The sequence below is a fragment of the Lissotriton helveticus genome, chromosome 5_1 (assembly GCF_964261635.1).
Source record: "Lissotriton helveticus chromosome 5_1, aLisHel1.1, whole genome shotgun sequence".
In the NCBI taxonomy this organism is placed as follows: domain Eukaryota; kingdom Metazoa; phylum Chordata; class Amphibia; order Caudata; family Salamandridae; genus Lissotriton; species Lissotriton helveticus.
Window position 1 is genome coordinate 1,274,057,076 of NC_136065.1, and position 17,925 is coordinate 1,274,075,000.

Sequence of the window (17,925 nt, forward strand, 5' to 3'; positions counted from 1 at the left end):
TTACTTGGAAGTTAAACTTTTACACGAGTTGGGCTGGTAGGCTGCACTTCTCTCCGGCACATAAAAAGGATGTGTCCAAAACTATCTATTTGCAAAAATCAGTATTCTGCCACCATCGCTTTACATGATTAACCCAGGACATGAACAGTTGCTCCATACTGACATAAGAGGGCATCCTTGGTACACACTTTCAGGTCACAGAACCATCTCTGGACCTTGGCCTAGGTGGCAGTGCACATGCTGGAATCGCATGTTGCTTGGGCCAGTATAAAGTTAGGATACCAGTTTCACATGCAAAAGATATACGTATAACATACACTTATACATATATACACATATGTACATATACATATACACATATACATTTGACATAAACCTAATACACATGACAAATACACAACAATATGCACATTAAAAAAAACAATCACTTACCTTACACTGTAGCTCGTTCTGCAGTACTTCCTGGTTGTTCTGCAGCACGTCCTGTTATGTTATGTTATGTTAAAATGATTTATAGAGCGCACTTTCACCAGGCGGTTTCATGGCGCTGTGAACATGGGACAGCAGATGAGTGAATGGTGAACAGGGCCTTACTCATATGCCTGAGAGAAACAAACAGGGTTTTCAGAAGGGATCTAAATGGGTATAAGAAGTAGTTAATCTAAATTCCAAGGGGAGTGAGTTCCAGAATTGAGGCACAAGAAAAGAGAATCTAAGACCACCGTGTTTCTTTCGTTTGCAAGGTGGGGGTAGTAAAAGAGCTAAGTGAGAGGAGCGAAGGTCACGAGAGGGGATATAGCGGTGGATCAAAGAGGAAATAAAAGCTGGACCCAGACCGGCCAATGCTTTAAAGGTGGTACAGCCCAATTTGAATTTGCAGCGTTTGGCCACCGGGAGCCAGTGAAGGCTCTTCATCAGGGGACGAACATGGTGGTGTCTAGGTTGGTGAAAGATGAGCCTAGCTGGCTGGTTTTGTACCAGTTGCAGACGACGGAGCTGGTAGGCAGGGATGCCAACATAAAGTGAGTTGGCGTAGTCAATGCGGGAAATGACTAGGGCCAGGAGAGCAAGGGTTAGAGCCTCCGTAGTTAAGAATCTAGAGATCTTTCGAATTCTGCGGAGGTGGAAGAAGCAAGACGACACCACTGCGCAAATCTGAGGCTTCATGGATAGCTCTTTACAGATTATAACCCCCAGGCTTTTAACAGATTCTGCAGGACGGGGAGGATTGCCAAGGAGGGTGGGCCAGAAGTTAGGGTTCCATGGGTTAGAGGGGCCTCCAGTCAGGATCAGCTCAGTCTTATCAGGGTTGAGTTTTAATTGATTGGTCACCATCCAATCGCTAATTAGGGTCCTGGTGGACTGAAAGTTATCCAGTATTGGGGTATCTTTCATAGATTCACATGCCTGAATCATTCCCCGTCGTCGAGGCGGGAGTCCCACGGTAAATAAAAAAGCAGTGCCAAAAGCACTTTGTATTAGTAAATTGAAATAGGCAAAGGTGCACCATATAACACAAATGTGGAGAGATCACAAACTAATTATACAAGCACAAATGGTGATGTCCAGAGGTCTTGGTTGATTAATTCCTTTATTTTTCAATAGAAAGAAACGAACAGCCGACGCGTTTCGTCCCGGAAGGGACTTCTTCAGGGCAAGTTATAGAGTGATAAATCCTTGGCGATATGGGCGGTCGTGTGGCGAAGGCAGGGCCAAGATGATCCCTGTTGTGATTCGAGACGGTTCAGTAAACGTTGAAAAACATTAGTAGTTGGAGAAATTTATGTTGTATCTGTCCTCCAAAAAGAAAATATAAAGAACATGGGCTTGAGAATTAACTTTTAAACTATTGGAAAAATAACACAGTCTAAGTTGTTCTTAAGTCAGGGAAAATGTATCCACGGTGCACCATCCATAGGTGGTGCACCTTAGTCTGCATTTGGAAATAACGTAATCAGTTACTGATATGGATATGTGTCTCAAAAAGCCTCCTCAATATACGGCCAGAATCGCAAGAGAAGACCGGAGACGGAATCTATCCTGTGAAGCCCAGTTGTTGCGACCCTCAGTCCGTATATCTGGCCGAATATTGAGGAGGCTTTTTGAGACACATATCCATATCAGTAACTGATTACGTTATTTCCAAATGCAGACTAAGGTGCACAACCTATGGATGGTGCACCGTGGATACATTTTCCCTGACTTAAGAACAACTTAGACTGTGTTATTTTTCCAATATTTTAAAAGTTAATTCTCAAGCCCATGTTCTTTATATTTTCTTTTTGGAGGACAGATACAACATAAATTTCTCCAACTACTAATGTTTTTCAACGTTTACTGAACCGTCTCGAATCACAACAGGGATCATAATGGCCCTGCCTTCGCCACACGACCGCCCATTTCGCCAAGGATTTATCACTCTATAACTTGCCCTGAAGAAGTCCCTTCCGGGACGAAACGCGTCGGCTGTTCGTTTCTTTCTATTGAAAAATAAAGGAATTAATCAAACAAGACCTCTGGACATCACCATTTGTGCTTGTATAATTAGTTTGTGATCTCTCCACATTTGTGTTATATGGTGCACCTTTGCTTATTTCAATTTATGTTATGCTCTGTTTAGGCTAACACTGTGATGGTGGGTGTTTTTTCAGTGTGCACATAATCCCCAGTAAACCATTTATTAAGGGGAAAATACGATTGAGGTTACTTTGGATCAGGTACATTTCTATGAAGGTTCCGCCATCTGCCATGTTTCAGCACTTTGTAGTAGTAGTAGGCCCTAGAAATAGGCCTGAGGCCTAAATTATAGTAGCCTATCTACCTCATTATGTCAAAAAGACCAAAGTCTTTGCTCCAACCAATCAGCTCACAGCACCCTCTAGAACCCTCTCTGCAGAGCCAGTTCTCCTCAGATTTTCACCGCACGTCGTGTGGAAGGGAGTCTCCCTGAGTCTTGACTCAGTTTTTTCCTCAGAGCTTCAGGATGTCTGACAAGAAGGCCTTGTTAAGACCTTGCAGAACCTGCGAGAAGAAAAGGGTCCATGTGGATGACCAGCACAAGGACTGTATTTATTGCCTTTATCCCAAATATGAGGCAAAAAATTGTAAGATCTGCCGCACCTTCCCTTCTAAGACCTTAAGGGATAGGGAGGCCAGAGTCCTTTTGTGGCTAAAATCCTCTTCCACGGATGATGATGACGGAGCCTCTACCTCTAGCAAGAGGGCGAGGTCTCAGGAGGATAAGAAAAGTGAGGGGAGAAAACATGCGAAAACCTCCCACTCTACTTTAGGCTCTTCACAGAGATCTCCACATTCTGTCTCTGGAGCCTCAGCCACCAACGATTCCTCTAAGAAAACCGTGAGTAAGAGCTCTTCTGTCTCCTCACCAGTGACTTCTATTTCTACTTCAACCTCCTCTTCTACGGCTATGATCTCCACTACATCTGTCACTTCGCCTATTGTGTTTACAAAGATTTGTATTGTGGCGAAAAGAACTCTCGTAGACGGCTCATCGACGAAGACATCATCGTCAACGAAGCCTTCGTCGTCTAAAAAGAGGCCGTCGACGAAGTCATCGACGCCACCGTCGACGATTGTCTCGACGACGAAGAAAGCATCGACGACGAAACCGTCGACGGCTGTCCCGTCGACGACGAGCCCGTCAACAGCTGTTCCGTCGACGACCGGCCCGTCGACGATTGTCCCGTCGACGGTAATTCCATTGACGACGGTCCCGTCGACGTCGAGTCCATCGACGACGGTCCCGTCGACGGCAATTCCATCGACGACGTTTCCTTCGTCGTCGACCTCGCCGACGATAATCCCGTCGACGACGGCATCTTTTCAGCAGCCAGCTGCACCTTTGTCACCGGTGGCGTCTAAGTTGATGGATTCAGCTTTAGTGAAGCCGATCGCTGGGAATCAGGTTTTTTGTACGCCAGTTTCAACGAAGAACTTTCAACTCGTCTCTTAGAAGAGGCAACAAGGTTCATACATGTCGCCACTTATGCCCTCTCATCTTCTGGAATCCTACTCGTATGACGAAGATGATGATTTTGAGGATGATGATAATGGAGGAGCTTTTGGTGTGGCGCGTCACCTATCTGATCTCGTCATCAAGTGTCAAGATGGTGATGAAGACGACACTTATACTGAGCATTACTATCAGGAGGACATTTTAGTGCCTCTTTCTTTGGAACATCAGAGGCGGCCTAAGGTCTCAGAAGTCACCCATTTACCACCTACCCTGATTCAGGATTTACAGGATATGCTGGCAGATTACAAGCAACGCTTTCCGCCACAAATGCCTCAGCCTACTACTTCTATTCCTTCATCTCAAATTCCACCGCTTTCTCCAGTTGTGGAACCTACGCAACCTGAGTTGCCTCCACAAACCCCGGACACATCCTCAGAAGAGGAAGTAGAGGAAGGGGAGTTGCCTAACGCACCTTTATCAGACCCGTGGGGTGATTGTTATTCCCATGCCATCCCCTCCGACTCCTCAGCCTTCAGATTCTCCACCTGAGGATGTAGGTGGATTCCACAATCTGATGCAGAGAGCAGCAAACAGATTTAAACTCCCGGTGACTGTGGAGCAAACGGAGTGTTTTCTTCATGATTTTTAAGAAGAAACCAGGAAGGTATCTCGAGCCATTCCTATCATTGAGTATATTTGGAAAGAGGGCCGCAAAGTGATAAAAAACCCCGCTTCTGTGCCTGCTGTGTTGCCAAGAATTGAGAAGAAATATCGTGCCCCGCTCACTAGTCCAGCGTGCCTTATTGGTCATCCGCGTCCGGATTCGGTAATCTCTCAGGCTGCACAACAAAGGTCGAAGAATCCGGCTACCCCTATTTCTACACCACCCGATAAAGAGGGGCGACGTTTAGACCTTATTGGTAAAAAGTTTTCCACCATGGCTGCGGCCTCCATCAGAGCGGCAAATTCTTTGGCGATTATAGGGCGCTATGATCGCCAAATGTGGTCAGAAATAGCTGTTTTCATGGAACTCATTCCAGAAGATAAGAGGCAGGAAGCACGAAAAATATTAATGGAAGGAGAGCACGCAGCTGCGGAGTCCATCGACTGCGCATTAGATATTGCAAACACAAATTTCAGACAGTTGGCAGGAGCGGCTGTCTTGAGACGTCAAGGGTGGTTGAAGGCCACTACCTTTCGTCCAGAGGTCCAATTGAAAGTGCTGGACATGACATACGACGGAGAGTCCCTCTTTGGGAAACATGTCAACGAAGCTCTCCAAGCAATTAAAACCGATATGGATACTGCAAAATCGCTGGGGTCATTGCAGTACAAGCGAGGATCGTTCAGAGGAGCGAGAGGACGCGGTTATTCGTCCAGAGGAAATTATTACCAGCAATGCAGGCAATATCAACAGCAATACCGCCAGAACTATCAGTCTTCGTATCGCCAGTCTGGATCGGCTGGTTTCTCTCGCCAAGGAGGAAGAAGGCGCACGAACAATCAGGGGCGAGACAATCACAAGAAGATCAATTGGGCGCCACCTTCAATCCCCTATTTTCCCATGGGCGCGAAGATATCTGCCTTCCAACAACAATGGCATCAGATAACAACAGATCAGCGGGTGCTGGACCTAGTCCAACATGGTCACACCCTGGAGTTCATTACCAAACCTCCAACAACTCTGCCCAGGGGTCCCCCTCCCCCTCGTCTTCACTTATTGATCAAGGAGGTTCAAGCAATGCTTCTCAAGAACGCTGTAGAGAAAGTTCCAATCCATCAGAGAAGGACAGGTTTCTATTCCCGTTTTTTCCTCATAAAAAAGAAATCAGGGGAATGGCGACAGATCCTAGACCTGCGCAATCTGAATAATTATCTCAAGAAGCAGGGATTCCGAATGGTCACTCTCTCAGACATTCTCAACTGCCTCAACGAGGGAGATTACATGGCTTCCTTGGACATGGAAGATGCATACTTCCACATCCCAATTCACCCAAAACATCGAAAATACCTCAGTTTCACTGTGGCTGGCGCCCATTATCAGTTCAAGGTCCTCCCATTTGGCCTCAAGTCGGCCCCAAGGATTTTCACGAAGTGCCTGGCTCCTGTAGCAGCAGCTCTTCGATCAGCAAAGGTGCAGGTCTTCCCGTATTTGGACGACTGGCTAGTCAAAGGTCCATCGAAGGCCAAAGTAAAATCCGACATTACGATATGTCGCACTCTCTTTGCATCGCTAGGCCTTACAATCAACAAGAGCAAATCTCAATTGGTTCCGAAACAGAACCTGTTGTTCCTAGGAGCTTGTCTAGACACAGTACAATGCAAGGCATTCTTGTCTCGAGAGAGACAACTCCGACTACAGGCCTTGGCAATAAAACTGTCAAGAAAAAGGTCACTTTCAGTTCGCCTATTTGCATCACTTCTGGGGATGTGCTCTTCGGCCATCAACCTCATTCCATTAGCACGTCTAAAGATGCGACCTTTACAGGAAGAGCTACATCTTCAATGGCAACAAGCGACAGGCTCTTTCGAGGACACCATCACAGTCACCAACAGGATGGTGCATGCCCTTCAATGGTGGACAAGGCTGAGCAATCTGGAACAGGGACTCACTTTCTTGCAAGCCCCTCCGGATTTCATTCTGACGACAGATGCATCCATGGAGGGCTGGGGAGGCCATCTCCAGGATTTACAGGTGCAAGGAAAATGGCCTCAACAGCAGAAAAAAATGGTACATCAACAGTCTAGAGTTGAAAGCCATTTTTCTTTCTCTTCAAGCGTTTCTCCCCAAGATCACAGGATCCTCATTTCTGGTCAGAACGGACAACACTACCAGCATGTTTTATATAAACAAGCAAGGGGGAACGAGATCAGCAACATTGTCCAGGGAAGCCCAAGAGTTATGGCAATGGTTAACGATTCACAACATAACTCTCAAGGCAGAACACGTCAGGGGTCTGTACAACACCTTAGCAGACAAACTGAGCAGATTCTCGTCAGATTGCCAAGAGTGGGAACTGAACAACAACCAATTGAGCAAGGTGTTTCAGAGATGGGGCAAGCCAATGTTGGATTTATTTGCAACCCAACAGAACAAGAAATGCCGGTACTACCCCAGCAAGTACCCTCAACCGGGATCAAGGGGGAATGCCCTGTCCATGCGATGGTCAGGGAGTTATGCTTACGCCTTTCCTCCGATCCCTTTGCTTCCACGAGTGGTGCGCAAGATGAAATTGGAGAGTTGCCGCCTTCTGCTAATTGCTCCCAGGTGGCCTCGCCAGTATTGGTTTTTCAGGAGCTCATGCTTCTCTCACAGGAGCCACCAATCAAGCTGTTGGTAACTGCAACGTTGCTATCACGCACCGAGGGCCAGATACTGCACCCAGACCCTCAATCGCTGAAATTGCATGCATGGCTCCTAACTTCCTAGAATTTCAACATCTGCAAAATCCTCAGGACTGCCGAGACATTCTAAAGAAAGCAAGAGCCCAGAGTACATTAAGAACTTATCGTCTCAAATGGAAGCGCTTCTGTGCTTGGTGCATCTCAAACAATTTACATCCTATAAAGGCGCCAGCAGAAAAAATACTACCCTATTTATTGCATTTGGCGCAATCCGGTCTTCCGTTTTCTTCAATAAAGGTCCACTTAGCGGCTTTAGCCAGATACAGGAAGATGGCTGACACTCAATCTCTCTGCTCTTCATCGCTCGTTAAGCAATTCATGAGGGGTCTTTTCCGGGCTTATCCTCCAGTAAAGCCTTCACCACCAGAATGGGAGCTCAATACAGTCCTCTCACAGCTGATGAAGCACCCGTTCGAACCCATCCATAAAGCTGACCTAAAATTCTTGACATGGAAGGTTGCTTTGTTGTTGGCCCTAACTTCCGCCAGAAGAGTGGGAGAAATTCAGGCATTCACTATAAAAGAACCCTTTTTGCATTTTTCCCAAGACTATGTCACTTTGCGGACGAATCCAACATTCATACCAATGGTGCCTTCTCAATTTCATCTAAATGAACCAGTCAAGCTGAAGGTTTTCTTTCCAAATCCTTCAACCCCAGCGGAGAGAACATTACATTCTTTAGACATCAAAAGATGCTTAAAGTTCTACCTCCAGAAAACCAAGACTTTAAGAAAATCAGATCAATTGTTTGTGGCTTATGGCCAGACTACATTCGGTAAAGTGGTCACTAAAGCTACGATTTCCAGATGGATAGCCTCTGCCATCCAGTTGTGTCACATCAAGGCTAACCGACCATTGACAAGCTCTGTTCGATCTCATTCCACAAGGGCTGTGGCAGCGTCTGCAGCTTTGTTTGCAGGAGTGACGCTTGAGAACATTTGCCGTGCTGCGACATGGAAGAATGTCCACACGTTTACAAGACACTACTGCCTACAATCAGCAAATCAGAATGATGCGGCAGTGGGCCAAGCTGTGTTACGCCACCTGTTTCCATAGGAATACATTAAGGTACTACCGTTGGCTTCTTTCTTTAAAACTACATAAAGTTCAAGTTGTTGTTTATAATATGCAGACATATGTTGTCATACAGTAAGTTTATATGCTACTAATGTTCCATTTCCTGTAGGAAATTGCATTACTTCTATGTTGGTTTTCAATAAGGTTGTTAATAGATCAATCTCTAAGCGATTGTTGGTTGTTCACTGTACATTCATGGGGGTGCACTAATGAAATGAAATGAAATGAAATGAAAGAAAATTTATAACGCGCAGACTAAGCCCCAAAGGGCATCAAGGCGCCTAGCTCAATACTGATTGATTATCCGTCCCAGGAGCTGATTACTGGTAGGCTTTCTTAAAACACCATGTTTTCAGGGCCTTTTTGAAGAGGGGAAGTGAAGATAGAGACTTGAGTTCCAGAGGGAGTGCATTCCAGAGACGGGGGGCGACTGTAGAAAAGGCTCTACCTCCCCATCTGGTCTTCTTGGTCCTAGGAATAACCAGAAGATTTTGTTGCCGTGAGCGCAAACATCTGCTGGGGACATAGCTGGATAGGAGTGCCCCCAGCCCAACTGATGTTTCAGATTTAAGAGCGCTGTGCACCAGACAGATGATTTTGAAGGAAATACGCTGCTCTATAGGAAGCCAGTGTAAATTCTTTCTAGCTAATGTTACCGAGGAGGATCGGGGAATGTCCAGGACAAATCTTGCAGCCGCATTTTGTACAATTTGCAGTCGCTGTATTAGTCCCTTATTAATCCCTGCATACAGTGATTTGCAGTAGTCCAATCTTGAACCAACAAGTGCAACCACTGTCTGTTTCCTAGCTTGCGGGGAGAGATAATGTACTATTCGGCGGAGAATTTTAAGAATTCCCCAGCAAGTAGCCACTGTTCTATTGACCTGAAGGGTCATTGCCAGCGAGGTGTCAAATATAACCCCTAGGTTCCTAGCTGAGTGGGAGGGGACCGGGCAGGTTCCCAGGGATTGCGGCCACCAATCGCTTGACCATACATCCTGGTCCTTTCCAAAGATCAGCACCTCGGTTTTATCGCCGTTCAGCTTCAGGGAGTTGACTATCATCCAGTCAGAGACTGTTTGCATGCAGCTCCTGAAGCTGGAGGCAGAGGTACTGACCGGTTGGGCTAGTGACACCATGATCTGGGTGTCATCTGCGTATGACGTTACTTCCATTCCCTGGGCTCTTACCAATCTCGCTAAGGGGGCCACATAAATGTTAAATAGGGTCGGACTTAAGGCCGACCCTTGTGGTACCCCACATTGCAGAGATGTAGCAGGGGAGAGGTATTCTCCTAATTTAGTCCTCTGTTCTCTAAGATCTAAAAAAGAGGACAGAAGATCCAAGGCTGACCCCTCTACTCCCATCTCCCTCAGAAGAGATGTTAGAATAGAGGGAGATAGGGTGTCAAATGCTGCGGTCAGGTCGAGTAAGACCAGCAATGTTGTCTGACCTTGATCTACCTTCGTTCTGATGTTATCAGTAACCATAGTGAGTGCGGATTCTGTACTATGGAGTTTCCTGAACCCATGCTGGGTATGATCTAAAAACCCAGAAGAGTCCAGGAACGCAGACAGATGCAGATTCAGGTGAGACTCAAGCAATTTGGCGGGGGCCGGAAGTAGCGAAATAGGCCTGAAGTTTTTCAGGATTGTGGGATCAAGTGAAGGTTTTTTAAGTAATGGCCTAACAATGGCTTTCTTCCAGACTGATGGAAAGATCCCATGTGACAGGGCACTATTCATTACTTCCAGTAAAGGAGGAAGTAGAGTGTTCCTACAATCCTTCAACACATTAAGAGGACATGGATCCAAAGGAGAGCAGGATTTGGTCCTATTCAGCAATGAATTGAGATTATCGAGTGTGAGTAATGGGAAATTGGAGAGAGTCTTGGAAGGGTCTTTATGCCAGGCCTCTAGAGTTGTTAATGCCTGAATAGTATTGATCTCAAGGGATTTTTTCTGCACTTCTAAGTTAATAGCAATCTCATCGATTTTGTTGTAGAAAAAAGTTGAGATCTTATTACAAAGCTCCTGGGAACCCTTCACAGGGTCTGGAACTTGTAGTGTACAAAGGGAGTCCACTATCTTGAACAACTCCTTCGATGAGGTAAGAGAGGTAGTAAGTTCCGAGAAGTATTCTTGCTTGGTTTTAATGACTGCGGCTTTATATTCACCCAGCAATTGCTTATGAGCCTCTCTATCAGTAGAGTCCCATGATTTCCTCCATTTTCTCTCCTGTCTCCTGCAACCTTGTCTCAGTAACCTAAGGGGTTCCGTGAACCAGGGAGCTGAAGGCCTATGTCTCGCTGAATAGCGTCGTATGACAGGGGCTAATGAATCTAATGCAGCAGAGATGGAATTGGCGAGATTTTGTGCTGCCTTCTCAGGGTCTGGTGGCAAATGGACAGAACCAATGATGGGGGCCAGAGAATCATTTGTGATATTTTTATAATTCCTTTTACCCTTTCCCAGTATTAGTTCCTTACTGGGGGGGGCCAAGTGGGGGAAGGTCAGGACTAACGGTACTGCCAAATGGTCTGTCCAAACCAGAGGTTCCGGAGTTCCAGTGTTAACTCTAGGATCATTGGAAAAGACTCCATCAAGAGTGTGACCTGCTCGATGTGTAGGTCCTTTAACCAATTGAAGAAAGCCACACTCCTTAAGGGGATCGACCAGGGAATATGTATCTTTAGAGATGTCATCATCTAAATGAAAGTTTAAATCTCCTAGGATAGTGAAATGGGGCTTGCCAACATATGGCTCCAGAATTTTAAACAGGTCACTGCAGAATTTGGATCTAGGTCCTGGGGGCCTGTAAACAAGAAGGCCCACAAAGGATGTTGAGGGAGATGAGGAAATAACAAAATGCAGGGCCTGGAGAGGCTCAGATGGTGACGTCAGGGCATTAACACGGCAGGACAAATGCGACTGATAAATAATTGCTAATCCTCCACCTCTTCGCTTAGCTCTGTCAAATCTCTGCAGAGCATATCCCTCTGGGATTGCCATTAAGAGGTCGTGGCCTGAAGTCTCCGAGGCCCAGTAAGTCTCCCACCATCCGCAACCGACTTTGCCAAGTTTACTGCTTGCTATTCTAAATCAAACACAACAATGATGGACAGAATGTGGATCAATGTCACACATTCACCCCAGTCCAAAGATCTGGGCCCAAATCCATCGTTTTTCCACTCCACACCACCCTGGGTTAGACAATGGCGATATGCAAATCAGCGCTGACCCTGTGCCCCATGGGAACAGTCCAGTCCGAACTACAAAAGCCATGTCCTTCCCAGAACGGAAACAAGCCTCCGAGGACCGGCCCGGTTTCGAGGTAACACCTCTCATCAGCCCGGCTAGCTTGATTCCAGTGGTGTGGAGTGCCTGGGACTCACGTCTGAGCATCCCCAGTACACTTAGAGCGGTAATTGCAAACACAACAATGATGGACAGAATGTGGATCAATGTCACACATTCACCCCAGTCCAAAGATCTGGGCCCAAATCCATCGTTTTTCCACTCAACACCACCCTGGGTTAGACAATGGCGATATGCAAATCAGCGCTGACCCTGTGCCCCATGGGAACAGTCCAGTCCGAACTATAAAAGCCATGTCCTTCCCAGAACGGAAACAAGCATCCGAGGACCGGCCCGGTTTCGAGGTAACACCTCTCATCAGCCCGGCTAGCTTGATTCCAGTGGTGTGGAGTGCCTGGGACTCACGTCTGAGCATCCCCAGTACACTTAGAGCGGTAATTGCAAACACAACAATGATGGACAGAATGTGGATCAATGTCACACATTCACCCCAGTCCAAAGATCTGGGCCCAAATCCATCGTTTTTCCACTCCACACCACCCTGGGTTAGACAATGGCGATATGCAAATCAGCGCTGACCCTGTGCCCCATGGGAACAGTCCAGTCCGAACTACAAAAGCCATGTCCTACCCAGAACGGAAACAAGCATCCGAGGACCGGCCCGGTTTCGAGGTAACACCTCTCATCAGCCCGGCTAGCTTGATTCGAGTGGTGTGGAGTGCCTGGGACTCACGTCTGAGCATCCCCAGTACACTTAGAGCGGTAATTGCAAACACAACAATGATGGACAGAATGTGGATCAATGTCACACATTCACCCCAGTCCAAAGATCTGGGCCCAAATCCATCGTTTTTCCACTCCACACCACCCTGGGTTAGACAATGGCGATATGCAAATCAGCGCTGACCCTGTGCCCCATGGGAACAGTCCAGTCCGAACTACAAAAGCCATGTCCTTCCCAGAACGGAAACAAGCATCCGAGGACCGGCCCGGTTTCGAGGTAACACCTCTCATCAGCCCGGCTAGCTTGATTCCAGTGGTGTGGAGTGCCTGGGACTCACGTCTGAGCATCCCCAGTACACTTAGAGCGGTAATTGCAAACACAACAATGATGGACAGAATGTGGATCAATGTCACACATTCACCCCAGTCCAAAGATCTGGGCCCAAATCCATCGTTTTTCCACTCCACACCACCCTGGGTTAGACAATGGCGATATGCAAATCAGCGCTGACCCTGTGCCCCATGGGAACAGTCCAGTCCGAACTACAAAAGCCATGTCCTTCCCAGAACGGAAACAAGCATCCGAGGACCGGCCCGGTTTCGAGGTAACACCTCTCATCAGCCCGGCTAGCTTGATTCCAGTGGCTATTCTAAATCAGGCATGTGAATCTATGAAAGATACCCCAATACTGGATAAGAAAACAAGTTACTTACCTGTAACTTCAGTTATCCAGTATTGGTATCTTTCATAGATTCACATGCACCCACCCTCCTCCCCGGAGAGGCAGTTCTCTAAGGTTGGGATACTTGTTCCCACTTGTGCTACGAAAATCTGAGGAGAACTGGCTCTGCAGAGAGGGTTCTAGAGGGTGCTGTGAGCTGATTGGTTGGAGCAAAGACTTTGGTCTTTTTGACATAATGAGGTAGATAGGCTACTATAGTTTAGGCCTCAGGCCTATTTCTAGGGCCTACTACTACTACAAAGTGCTTTTGGCACTGCTTTTTTATTTACCGTGGGACTCCCGTCTCGACGACGGGGAATGATTCAGGCATGTGAATCTATGAAAGAAACCAATACTGGATAACTGAAGTTACAGGTAAATAACTTGTTTTCTTATTGACTGAGATGTCAGAAGAGCCAATTTCAAACACCAGCTGGATGTCATCTGCGTAGTTAAAAGCAGTGACCTTACTTTCGCGCAAGGACCGGATCAGGGGAGACAGGTACAAGTTAAAAAGAAGGGGAAAGAGGGAGGATCCCTGGGGAACACCACAGGTCAGCCTAACTTTCTCCGCAGAGAAGTTGGTAAGGTGGACAGTCTGGTGTCGGTCCGAGCACAAAGCCCACAGCCAACTCTCATCCATTCAAGACGCTGATCTAAAGCGTTTAGATTGGCCGAAGTAGGCTAGCTCCATGCACCAAAAGCACTGTAGGCCTTTGCCTGCTCTCAGCCCGGCCATCCAAGACAGCTGGGTTGGAGAGGTTTGAATTGCGCTTGTCAGTTCGGCCGTGGCAAGGTAGCCGGCCAAACCAGCATTTGCAATACAAACTTTAGTGGCCACTCCTCACTGCTGCCAGTCATTGGCATAAGTGATGCACTGGCCCTGAAGTGCCAAAACTAAAATGATAATAAAATCATTTTAAGTGGAGAGCAACTATGTAGTGCCACCGGTGCTGTTTCTGTGATATACTTCTAGTCAAGTCATCTACGTGACCCCGCTTGCTAGGCTTGTAAGATCTTTTGGGATGGAGGTAGTCTCTTATGCCGACGACACACAGATCTTGGTGTCCCTTTCCCATCTGGGGAACTTGTCGTCGTTCAGTTTTAGGAGCTGCATGGAAGCAGTTTCCTCGTGGATGATTCACAACTCACTTAAACTGAACGGCGAAAAGACTGAGATCTTGGTGTTTGGCCCTAACCAGAACATCTGGTCGCCTGATTGGTGGCCGCCCTCTCTGGGAGCCTGTCCTACGCCTACGAAGTCGGACGGAACCTGGGAGTGTTGATTGACCCCGCTCTCTCCTTGTCCTTGCAGGTAAACAGAACGGTTGCGACCTGTTGGGGCATTATTAAGATACTCAGAAAAATAAAACACTATCTGTCCCCTCAGGCGCGGAAGCAAGTGGTGGTAGCTCTTGTCGCTTCGCGACTTGACTACTGTAATGCACTATATATGGGTATGAATAAGAACTTGCTACAGCGTCTTCAGACCGCTCAAAATGCGGCAGCCAAATTTGTTCTGGACGCCACCAGATCAGCGTCAGCAACAGAAGCCAGGAAGGCCCTACACTGGCTTCCAATTGAATCAAGGATTACTTTCAAAATCCTCTGCCTCACCTACAACGCTCTCTCTGGTAAAGGCGCGGGGGCGTTAAGAAGCTGCTTCTACCATACTTACCGGGGAGAGATCTCCGTTCCTCTTCAAAGAATCTGCTTGTGGTACCTCGCTTCCGCAGGAACAAGTGGGGTGGTAGGGCCTTTTCCACAATTGCTCCCAAGCTATGGAACACTCTCCCTGGTGAAATTAAATCGAGGCCCTCTGCTCTGCTGTTTCGAAAGGCCTTGAAAACGTGGCTTTTCGCTAGGGCGTACCCATAGTTGTTTTATACTTATTTGATGGTTTTGTTGTTAGGCGCCTTGATGCCTTCGGGCTTAGTTGCGCACTATAAGATTTCTTTCATTTCATTTCATTTCTTTCATTTCCAGGCACTTTGGAATGGTGGCAGTATTAAGCATATGACTAAAGTCTTTTTTTACAGGCTCTCCTGACCAGGCACGGGCAAAATTTTAATTTTGACAAACTAATTTGCAGGATTTCAGGAATTTTGCATTGTGCTTCCTATGCAAAATTCTTGACATTATGGCGTTACACCACGTTGCATAAATATCAATGCTTACTGTAAACGGTTACCTCCATGAGGCCATGCAAATGCAGCATGTGGTATTTGCTATTCAGTCAGAGGTATGTGGCGCCCACAAACAGCTGAAAAAACGGCCCATACGCTTACCTAACCGATCAGCCTGTTGGGCACTCACCGAATGCCCAATAAGCCAGTCCGGCTCTGCTATCTGTTAAAAACGCAATGAAATATGTTTGGGACGAAATCCTCCAACTTAAAGTGCGCCAAAAATTGAATTTACAAAAAGACGGGAGAAATGAAAGAGAGAAAATCTATTACATGGTTTTTGCAAGGTGTGTAACTCCACATACACAAGCCCACTAGAGATGGAGGCATTGTATTTGTTTGGTCATTAAACTGCTGTTCGTCCCTGGAATGTGTATCATTACCTCCCTCGTTGTTGATGAGGTGAAAGGTGCTCTTCCTTGTTTCTGTGTAGTAAGCAGTAACATCTGTGTGGGGGTGATAGAAACCTGTAGTTAGGGCAGCTTGTTGCATGTTCTCATAGCACAAGGATGTGTACCTAACCAAAATCACGTGACTGGTTTCATACTTCTGGTATATCTTTCTCGGGTGCAAGTACATGGAGTGGGAATCAAGTGTTCAGGTGCAACATAACTAATGCCCCATATTAGGCACTATGTGGCCTGCTGCCATAAACCAAGATGGGAGACATGCCAGATGTTAGCTCAAATGGAGGCATTATAGGATGTGCATGAAGTTAACCTACATCATCAGAAGAAGAGTGTCTTTCAGAATATTACCGCATTGGTAGAAATTCCGCTATAGATTTTTTTCCCAATGATATGACTTTCACCAACACAGTTCATGCCACTATGCAGCAATACTCAAAATATCTCATTGGAATGGGTTTGGTCAGGTAGGCACAGATTTACTGTGATGTTTACTGTACTGTACTTAGCCTCACTTCAATTCTAATTCAGGCCCTTACTGTTGAGAAAATTAGCGTTTTTAGAGTGACCTGTTTCAAGATGTGGATTTAATTTGTGTCTTTTTTCCTTCCACCGTCTTCCTTAATCTCTCTTTCGCTGTTCTCCTCTCTTTTTTGTTTGTCTACAGGCCGATCAGATAAGTCTGTACTCCTTGTACGTGAAGAACCGACACAAAGTTGAATGTAGCCTCACTTCTCACCGAATTCCCATCAAGGTAAAGTCTTTTACAGCTCCGAGTGCGTGAAACCTCCGATGAGTCCTGCTGCAGTTTAAGTACAGAGCGTTCTGCACTCGCAGTTTTTAGGAAGAGCAGGCCCCGAAAATGTCACTGAAATAGTTAGTGAGTGTTTCCCCCAACGTACCAAAAGCAACTCCTATTGTCTTATGTAAATTAAAAATAAAGTGATCATATTGAACCTAAAAAAGTGATAACCAGGTTTCGAATGACCAAACTACTGACATCTGTGTTGGTAAACAACTTAGGATATTTGACAAGTTATCATCACTGTGTCCTTCTCTGCAATATTTTTCGTTAAAGGCATCTATCAGACCTACGTACCTGTGCTCGATGCACCGATGTCTCTACAAACCTTCTCCCCTTTCTGTAATTAAGTACCAAGCAAAGATCCCCAGGTACAATTGTACTATGCTATCGCCAGTTTACTCTTTTCACAACCCGTCAAGATGGACTCTAGCCATAGGTCAAAGTATCTCTAAAGAGGGTTCAAAACTGTGGAATAATTGTCTATTGACCCCAACACAATCTGTAGGTGTGCGTGCAGTGAGTTCCTAGGAATGGTCAAGAATATACTGAGGTTTACAAGCACAGGCACTCAGTAACTCTCTTTGGTGTTAGTAAGTTTCGTAGGGGCCTCTTGTATAGTTAGCAGGTATGCATGAATGAGCTCCACGGAATGGTTAATAATGTATAGCGAGCTATCTAAGTGCGCTCACTGCCTCTCTCTAGTATGAATGCTGGCTGCATCCTGCTTCCAGTCACTGACTCCGGAGTGCACACTGATCCTCTCAAAACAGAAGGCCTTTGCATTACTAGTGCCTAGAAGTAGACTTTGTGAGACGCAATCTAAGTGCCTTTAGGAGATTTAGTGTTGCTTGTGTGTAATCCTGGAAGTGGCAGATCCAAGTCCCATTTCTCTTGTTCTATCTCCTTTGCAGGCCGGTCAGGATGACGCGGAGGTCAGCATGCTCCAGCATCTGCAGAAGCCGCTGGAACAGTTGGAGCAGTACTGGCGCTTCCTGGACGAGATGGCGCAGGAGTGCAGTCAGGAGCTCGTGCAGGAACGCCAGGCTCTCTGCACCGCGCAGGAGCTGCTGCTCTCCCAGGTGCACCATGGGAGGAACCTGCTGGCGGTGGATGCAATTAGAGGATTTGAGGTAAGCTTCTGAACTGCATCATGTCCATTACCAGCTGAGGGTGTAATGGTGGCTGTGCTCACTACGACAGTGAAGATAATAATTGTGGCCATGGCAACTCTGGCCGCTCGGTATGCAGCATATTACCGCCATTGCTTTAAACTGGATTGCCTATTCCCATGCACTTGAACGCTGCAG

General features: G+C 46.5%; 1 protein-coding gene across 2 annotated transcripts in view; it reads left to right on the plus strand.

The window, feature by feature from the left end:
- The window catches only part of ARHGEF40 (Rho guanine nucleotide exchange factor 40), a 382,900-nt gene that overhangs the window by 258,856 nt on the left and 106,119 nt on the right, over window positions 1-17,925 (plus strand). For both annotated transcript variants that reach the window (XM_078644086.1, XM_078644087.1), the window contains exons 16-17: window positions 16,481-16,567; window positions 17,530-17,748. In XM_078644086.1, the coding sequence (XP_078500212.1) occupies window positions 16,481-16,567; window positions 17,530-17,748 (306 nt within the window). The remainder of the gene's footprint in view (window positions 1-16,480; window positions 16,568-17,529; window positions 17,749-17,925) is intronic.